Source organism: Engraulis encrasicolus, chromosome 3 (genome assembly GCF_034702125.1).
Source record: "Engraulis encrasicolus isolate BLACKSEA-1 chromosome 3, IST_EnEncr_1.0, whole genome shotgun sequence".
Classification (NCBI taxonomy): domain Eukaryota; kingdom Metazoa; phylum Chordata; class Actinopteri; order Clupeiformes; family Engraulidae; genus Engraulis; species Engraulis encrasicolus.
Window position 1 is genome coordinate 22,816,598 of NC_085859.1, and position 10,000 is coordinate 22,826,597.

General features: G+C 46.4%; 1 protein-coding gene across 2 annotated transcripts in view; it reads left to right on the forward strand.

Moving 5' to 3' along the window:
• Nucleotides 1–10,000, forward strand: part of rhobtb4 (Rho related BTB domain containing 4) — a 107,808-nt gene that overhangs the window by 16,166 nt on the left and 81,642 nt on the right. The window contains exon 1 of one of the 2 annotated variants that reach the window (XM_063195022.1): nucleotides 5,369–7,505. The exons of the other annotated variant lie outside the window; for it this stretch is intronic. Coding sequence (XP_063051092.1) covers nucleotides 7,477–7,505 — 29 coding nt within the window. The 5' untranslated portion in view covers nucleotides 5,369–7,476. Of the gene's footprint in view, nucleotides 1–5,368; nucleotides 7,506–10,000 lie in introns of those variants that run through there. 2 annotated transcript variants of the gene reach the window in all.

Below are 10,000 nucleotides of genomic sequence, written 5' to 3' on the forward strand. Positions count from 1 at the left end.
AACTGGGAATGTGGCCTTTTCTTCCAACAACATTGTGGCAACACACAGTCATGGTACCTTATAAGAACACGTTGTGACAAGGAGCCATGGCAACGGGCTCAACGAGTGCATCGGCTGACAGTTTGACTCTTGGGATAAACTTTCCACCTTTTTTTTTCGGTGGGGACCCTGTTGAGGCACATTGCGACCAGGAGAGACCCACACTCATTCACGCAATACATAATGACCTGTGACCTGTGTGTCAAGATGTACACAATGTGACACACGCACGCACACACACATGCATGCATGCACACACACACATGAACGCATGCACGCATGCGCATGCATGCACACAAACACATACGCACACACACACACCAACACACACACACAGACACACACACACGCACACAAACACACACACACACACACACACACACACACACACACACACACACACACACACACACACACACACACACACACACACTTCACTGTGTGTGCATGGTCCATGTCTGACACACGTGTGTGAGCGTACTGCATGTGCTCGTTTGCCATCCATCAACGGTTCCGACAGCTTCCTGCAAGTGGCACTTAAGTGTGGACGCTTAGCAACAGCCTGGTGGGAGCTCACCGGTGGGAAAACCTGAAGCACAGAGTATACACACACACTCACTTTTGAAATGATGAGTTGAGTTTCACATGTAGTTTTCACAAGGAAGAGTGCGACACTGCTTCTTCCTTGTGAAAACGGCGTGACTGAAGTACCCTGAAACGCTGCTGCTGAAAAAGGAGGTGTGCGGGCTCTCGCAAAAAAAAGAGTTGAGTTTCACAAAAATATAAATCACAGCAAAGGAGCTTTATGGTGTGTGGACTCCCTTACTAAAAATCGACCATGGTTTTATTGTATTAACCATGGTCTTACCATGGTATGTCATGGTTACCTTTACTTGAATATGTTAGATATTAATAGTGCAGCAAATAGTGTGTGTGTGTGTGTGTGTGTGTGTGTGTGTGTGTGTGTGTGTGTGTGTGTGTGTGCGTGTGCGTGCGTGCGTGCGTGCGTGCGTGTGTGTGTGTGCGTACATGTGTGTGCGTACATGTGTGTGTGTGTGTGTGTGTGTGCGCGAACGTGTGTATGTGTGTGTGTGTATGTGTGTGTGTGTGTGTGTGTGTATGTGTGTGTGTGTGTGTGTGTGTTATATCTCTCTTTCTCTCGATAGACAGGGCAGTCATGGGTGACCGGTTAGGGCGTCAGACTTGCATCCCAGTGGTTTCCGGTTCGACTCCCGACCTTCCAGGTTGGTGGGGGGAGTAAAACCAGTGCTCTCCCCCATCCTCCTCCATGACTGAGGTACCCTGAGCATGGTGCCGTCCCACCGCACTGCTCCCCATGGGGCGCCACTGAAGGCTGCCCCCTTGCACGGGTGAGGCATAAATGCAATTTCGTTGTGTGCAGTGTGCAGTGTTCACTTGTGTGCTGTGGAGTGCTGTGTCACAATGACAATGGGAGTTGGAGTTTCCCAATGGGCTTTCGCTTTCACTAGAGAAATGTTGGGATCAAAAGAAAGAAAGAAAGAGAAAGAGCAAGAAAAGAAAACGAGACACATGAGCAAGCAAGAGAGAGAGAGAGAGAGAGAGAGAGAGACACACACAAAGACAGGGAAATGCACCCCCCCCCCCCCATGCATGGTGTAAAACTGCATGGGAAATAAGATTGAACTCAACTTGGTCTCCAAGTCCTGCTGAGAGAGGCCGCTTGGAAGGGGACCTCATGGGCTATTTTCAGCACGAGTCACTCGCTTGTTTCTCCTAAAAGACTGCATTCTAGTGAGCAGCAGAAACCATGAAACCATCAACAAAATGTCTGCTTGGCTGGCAGTATAAAAAAAACACATAACTGTTACCGGATGAAACAAGAAGTTACTTCCAGTTAGTTACAGCAACTCCGCAGAGTTAAGCTACAGTAGGAGCCACTGATTTCGTACTGTGTTTTTGAGTGCACCATGATTGTTCCTCGCAAGGTCCAGCTGGAAACACCTTGAAATTCTCATTTAGGGGGCGCGGTGGGTCAATGAGCTAAGACGGCATACCATTACGCCGGTGACCCGCGTTCGATCCTTAAAAAAAATGTAAATTACTTTGGATAAGTGCCAGCTAAGTGTAATGTAATGCAATGTAAAATGTAGCCCTACTGCTGTTCTTTAGTAATACAGTACATTCATTTCATACATATAGGTGGCCTATACATTTATAGATACATTATACATCAAACATTTACAGATATATAAGTAATTGTCATTCCTGGTATCAACCAACGGATCACAGGGGCCATAGTCTTAGTATAACGCATTAAGGCTGTACATGAAATGCTCACATACTAAGCAACTCACTAGCATAGCATACTTTGTAGGCCAAGGCAGCAAAAATGTGACTCGCACAGTGTGTGAGCTATGTAGAGAGCAAGTAAAGAATTTTGGACACGGCCCTGCCAACTTTCTGAGGCAACACATTTTGTCTTGCTTTTCCCCCCTTCCACCATATTGCTTTGATAACAACACTGTAGTTACAGTAGACCTTCATCTGCAACCCGGGTAGTAAGTGGATCATTGTTTGAACTTTGCAAATTAATTATATTAGCCTACATACATCTGCAATGTATAACCTAAATAGATGCCCATGTATACTGTAAATGTTCATAGTACATCTGATTATGTACAAAGCTTCAATATGAATGTAATTGTATCTAATTTCATACTGTAAATTACTGTAATAGTAGAGAAGAGCTACAAGCATTACACATACATGCATTTACTGTACCGTATATGTAGTGCACAGTGAGAAAATAAACTGGCTCTAATTTCTCTGTGATGGCCACATCAGTGGAGTTCTCCTCTGCCACAGAGAAGATGAGTATAAAGTAAAAGTAGACACTCTAACAGTCTATCTACCTCATTAGGTAGTAGTGTTGTAATAACATTAGTAAGAGCACTTTGGAAGGTTGGAGGGCTTCAATGTTAATACAAAAAAAGGTGCTTGGAGGTGCTCTTTGGAGAAACAAAGACAGGGAAAGTTGAAAAATCTAAGGCACTCTACCAGAAAAGTGAAAATGCTTTAGTAATGATGATAGTAATTGATATGCTAGATCAATCACTAAGGCTATCCCATCCTTATCTTCCTACACCTCCATCCATGGCTGAAGTGCCCTTGAGCAAGACACCTTACCCCACATTACACCAGGGACTGTAACCAATGCCCTGTAAATAACTGTAAGTTGATTTGAATAAACGCATTGGCTACGATTCATGTAATGTTTATAATGTTCACAAGCAGAGTTTTGGTCACAACCTCAACTCAGACAAAATTCCAGGGACCCCCTGGAATCTCGAATGCCCCTCAAGTGGGGGCCCAGACCCTAGGTTGAGAACCACTGCAGTAGAGCGCATAACAGGCTGTACCTCACTCCTGATCTCCAGCTGTGACTTGACCTGTGTGTGTAATCGATCTTAAACACACACATCGGAATCTAAATGTTTGGCTCTTTGGTGTTATACAGCTCTTGAGGACTCAGCATGCCATACCAACGCACACGCACACACAGTATCAAAACACACACACGCACACACACACGCGTGTGCATGCGTACACACGCACACGCACACACACACACACACTCTCTCTCTCTCTCACACACACACACACACACACACACACACACACACACACACACACACACACACACACACACACACACACACACACACACACACAGTTTAGTACTTTTATTTGGATCATCACACAGGGAAGGATTACAGATCCAAACAGTATTGGAAAAAGTCCTGTAGATTGGCAAGATTGATGATAAACAGATAATAAGTCCAGACACACACACACACACACACACACACACACACACACACACACACACACACACACACACACACACACACACACACACACACACACACGCAGCAGCAGCAGCACGTTTGAAGATGGTAATCACCCAGCAATTATCCGTGTCATCGTTGTTCTGCTTCTTAAGGAAAATAACTCCGCTGGTGATTGCTTTGGCCTTCTGGCACCAGCTGTTTTTGTGTGACAGACTGACTCCATGTTTTTTTTTCCCCAATGCAGACAGAAATGGCCACAAGTAAACGGCTGGCTCCATATTCCTATTTTTAGTCCTCATATTATTTTCCCCGTCAACTAAAATAACACAGACTGGTGAGTGAGTGAGTGACAGACTGACTGACAGACCGACTATGTCTGTGACCCCTCCTGCCTCTCAGCTGCAGCACGCGCACGCACGCGCACACACACACACACACACACACACACACACACACACACACACACACACACACACACACACACACACACACACACACACACACACACACACACACACCTCACCACTACCACACCCTTTTTGCTTGGCCACCTACGTGTTTGGAGTATTGTGCGTTCTAAAGAGTCAGACTTCTTGTCTGAAGGATGGAATGCCAGGATCTCTGTTATTATCGGAGGCTTGTGGTGTGTGTGTGTGTGTGTGTGTGTGTGTGTGTGTGTGTGTGTGTTTGGGAGGGGGGTGGGGGGTGCGTGATGTCTCTTCTTGTCAGGGGAAAGAAGTCCTAAGAGTGATCTCTCTCTCTCTCTCTCTCTCTCTCTCTCTCTCTCTCTCTCTCTCTCTCTCTCTCTCTGTGTGTGTGTGTGTGTGTGTGTGTGTGTGTGTGTGTGTGTGTGTGTGTGTGTGTGTGTGTGTGTGTGTGTGTGTGTGTGTGTTGTGTGTGTCAGATGTTGATAGATGGACACTTTTATCAATGCCACCGTCAAAGATCCTTTGTTAGAGCCAAAGACGCGATTGAGACATGGAAACACACTGACATCTTGTTGTTACAAAGCACCTTTTAGCTGCATTCCTTGCCATATGGCAAACCGTTTTCTTGGCAGCTGCAGATAGCAAGCACTCAGGAACACTTATGTGTGGTCCATAGTTTTGTGGTGAGATAGCCACTATATACTATCAGCTTTCCTGTTCTGTACGGAGCCAAGGAGAGAGAGAGAGAGAGAGAGAGAGAGAGAGAGAGAGAGAGAGAGAGAGAGAGAGAGAGAGAGAGAGAGAGAGAGAGAGAGAGAGAGAGAGAGAGAGAGAGATGAGGCAATGTCATTCCCAGACTGTGTTTTGGAACGTGGTATTGACACGTCTGACTGATTCTCAGGCCAGTCCAACTACTAGTGACAGGTCTCACTCACACACACACATACACACACACACACAGACACACACACACACACACACACACACACACACACACACACACACACACACACACACACACACACACACACACACACACACACACACACACACACACACACACACGCACACGCACAAACACACACACACACTGCTTCAAGTGGGGAGCCAGACAGCCATCAGACATTGGCGACAAAAAACAAACTTTACCCCCATTTATCAACTAATCTACTCCTGTCTCTATCTGTCTTTAGCAGCCATTGGAGATTGTATGTAAACAGGAATCTTTTGTAGTATGAAAGATGAAGAAGAAGTTAACCCGTTAAGACTCAGTATTATAAATTTGCTAGAATGTCAATGACCAAGTCGTATAGCATTACTAGAGGACCTGTGTTATGTCATAGTATTGTAGTACTATGGTACTTAACTTTTAAATGATTATTATAGCTTGCCACTGGAGGTAGGGCATGCATTATGGGGCTACAGCTGTTTGTTTCACATGATGGTTTCGTGAACTTCTCATTCTATGTGGCCGGAGTCTCTTTTTTTCTCGACCACAAGAGGGCGTGCTTTGCCTCAGTGCCTCACCATGGCCCTACTGCAGTAACACAATGCAATACCATCGTTCCAAAATGACTTTAGTAGACATTAGTATATATTTAAGAATTTACCAGTTATTTCATGACAGGAAATCGTGTGTGTTTGCAGTTTGATGGTGCTTGACTCCTCAGCTTCATCCAATAGATTTGCATGAGGCCTGCTGCAAGTTATCCTGACAGTACCCTAAATCTCTGTCATGCCACAGCAAAATGACAGTGTTTGCATCTGAATTACGGGGGAAGAATGTAGCCTTCACACCAATTACAGCTAAATATCCATGTATGTTTTCTCCTATCCGTGGCTGCAGAGTGCTATAGTTTGGCCGAGACCACAGGGCTCTTCCCATAGGCATGTTCGAATCGTATGCATGTCTGTGGTTACTCCGGCCCCTAAACATTGGAGGGATTACAGCAGCTTTCCATCACTATCAGTGTCAGACTTTGGGGCCAGGGGTTCAGGCAGGCAAGATGGGCCCTGCACTTGTTGCATTCTTACTGGAGGAATGTGCATTCCACCCACCACAGCTTTCATTTTTCTCCCACACCACTCTCCCACTCATCTTCTTCTCTTCTCTCTCTCTACTTCTTTCACACACTCTCTCCTTCTCTCGCTCTGTCGTATGATTAGTGGCTATCTATGTGGGCAACTGCATCGTGTCATTCTTACCAGTTTCCATGACAATGAAAGATGAAAATAGCCCAAGATTATAATAACCAAGCCTTTGCCTTGTGCTGTGACTGAAAAAAAAATGCAGGTCTTATGGCTGGTCAAATTATCTTGTAGCGCTGTGGGGAAAATCAGAATGTATACACTTAAAGAAGTAGGCCTACAATACATTTCCTGACTCGTAATAAGTAATCAAATAAACTACTCAAAGTTATTCTTGTGGCTGTTATGTGTATCACGTTGCCAGTTACATAGTCAGCAAACAGCAGACACTATGCGTTCACAGCTGTGAAAGGGCGGCATGTGGAACGTGCCACTCTCCGCGTTGTTGATATGGACACACGCACTGTCTTTGAACCACGGCTCTCTGTGTGTTTATGACTCAGTCGGGTCTGTTGGAACCGAATAATTAACCCACTGTGAGTGTGACTGTATGACTTCACCCATTGTACAGAGGAATGTAGAGACAAATGGCCTAACTAGACAGACTCTCCGAGACTGGGCGGGGAAGCAGAGCGCGAGCCTGCATGTGATTGGTTCTTTAGTATTACATCACCGTCCAAGGCGGATCTCCGCGAGACATGACGCGGTACTGTAGGGGCGTGTTGTCGGAAAATCAGCTGGAGAAACAATAACAGAATCCTGGTGGAGCACTGGGTTGAAACAAAATGCAGTCGCATGTGTGTACAGAAATGCAATAGCCCCGTTTGGAATCGTCGACTTAAACCGAAAAGTCAAGATAAAAAAGGGAGTTCTGTGCGTGTCAGCGACATATTCGCTTTCGCTCACTTTCAGTGCAGACAAAAAGCGAATGTGGCCGAGATGCTGCTGCTTATTTGACAGCTGAGGCGGCCTCGACCATTTTTTTAAAAACTCCTAAAACCTCTTTGGCAACTTTTTCCTATTTTGCAAACTCAACACTCCTGTGCCCGGTGTAACGGGACCCAGGGGTGGAACTCAGACGGACTGGCATGTGGGTCAATTCTGGAACAGTCGGAAGGTAGGCAGAAATTTCAGTTGAGGGGAATATGAGTCACGTGTTTGCTTCATCATTTTGTGCTGGTTCTGATATTGAGGGCGCGTGTAGAGTAGACCATTCAACGGTGTAGGTTCTGAGCGCTTTGTCTGCGCCTTGATCAAAACGCATGGCATTTGGTGCTAGTGAGATGGGACCGTTGTGAATGCATGTCGCTTTTCTGCTGTGCTTACTGCGGCGGAGCATTCTCAAAAATTAAAGACAAATTCGTGATGTGGCCCATTGTTAGACTAACAGAGTGAGAACAACTCTGGTCTGTTTTCATAATTTGTCTGCGCAAAGATCACACTGCATGGCTCTCATTGTCTGCTTTCACTTTCCTAGAGCTCTGCTCTTCTTCCGCGGGTGGGTGTTGCTGAATTTTGACATTTCCTTTGAAGTTTTGCCACCACAGCTTCTTGCTTTTTGCTCTTTCTCTCAATTACAGCACCCATTGCTTAACGCGATTCATGCGTGATTCACGCATATTTCTGAATGGGCGCCGAGGAGCCGTTCTTAAAAACGGTGAATGAAACGGGAACACAATGGTATAGCCTAGCTTTGCAGAGTCTGCCTCGCCTCGCCTCGCCTCGTCTCGTCTCGTCTCTCCGCTCCCTCTCACTGATGCAATGCTGTGAAATGCTGCCCAGGGTCCCTGAGATGCGATCAGGAAGCGAAGGGTTCATTCTTGATATCAGGAGAAAAATATGCAGATTATCGCATCTCATCTCCGCGCTGAAACACTCTGTAGTGGTGCCACAATGCGCCCGAAATACATATCACACACACACACACACACACACCATGACCCAAGGCGGTTCTGTAGGCACACACACACACACACAGACGGGCACATGCGTGCACACACACACACACACACACACACACACACACACACACACACACACACACACACACACACACACACACACACACACACACACACACACACACACACACACAAACACACACTGTCTCTCTCTCTCACACACACACACACACACACCGCGCACACACACACACACACACACACACACACACACACACCGCGCGCGCGCACACACACACACACACACACACACACACACCCACAGCGCACCCTGCTTCCTGCGAGGAGCGGAGGTCTAGAGATTGGATTTCTTTCAGGTGATGGATAAGGTGTAGGCGTGCTAACCCACTAACCACATCAGCTGAGGCAGAGGCCATCACTTCCCCTTCTGTAGACACACACACACACACACACACACACACACACACACACACACACACACACACACACACACACACACACACGTCAGGTACGCACGCTCACACACACACACACACACACACACACACACACACACACACACACACACACACACACACACACACACACACACACACAGAGAGAGAGAGACGTCAGGCACGCACACACACCTTGCATGTCACTTGCAAGTCAACTGTTACAGGAACTACCGTTCTTGACCCAAAAACCTCGTCGAGGTGCTTTATCTTCCCTGATTTAGGCCAAATGTACATGCACCCCCATCCACACACACACACACACACACACACACACACACACACACACACACACACACACACACACACACACACACACACACACACACATCAGGCACCACACACACACACACACACACACACACACACACACACACACACACACACACACACACACACACACACACACACACACACACACAGACGTCAGACACAGACCTAAAGACACCTTGCTGGGCTGGGCATGGAGTGTCACTTTCCCTGGATGACTGATGACTTTCCCATCACTTGCTGCATCTGTCACTTTTTTCTCAGCTAAACTAACTATCTCAAGGCGTTTGTTTCCATTTGGAGTGTTTTTTTTTTGTTGTTGTTTCTTACTGGGTTGGCATTCAGGAGTCGCTTTTCAAATGCCTAAAACTCCCTCAGGGACTAGTGATGTCATCACCAGGGACGTCCAAATAAGGGGGTAAATTCACCAGGGCCCCATCTACGGTACGAGTGGGCCGCATTGGGATTCAGAATTTGCCTCCACAGGAAGTCAGATCTTATAAATGGGGTGGGGGGGGGTGGTAGTCCACTGGAGCTGAGTCCAAGATAAGGCCCAGAATTTGGTGCTACAAACACGTCCCTGGATGTCTCTATCCATCTCTGTCTTTATTCCAGCTCTTACTGACACCTCTGCTGTAAGCAATGCATGCACTTGATTAAAAAGCGCCCTCATAGCTGTGGGAATGTCACTACTGCCCTCTCCACTCTACACAGTGAATTTTGTAGTGTTAATTCAACACCAACAGAGTCAATTTTAACACTCAGAGTGTTGGTACAACACCTCCAGTGTTGAATTGGCCCTTCAAAATTTGCTGTGTACCATCTACGACTGCAGAGGGACATAGTTGACTCACATGAGTGGGCAGTGCAGCTCAATGTGGCTTTGTGTCCTTAACTTAGTAAGTAATAAAGAGGTGTATACTGTA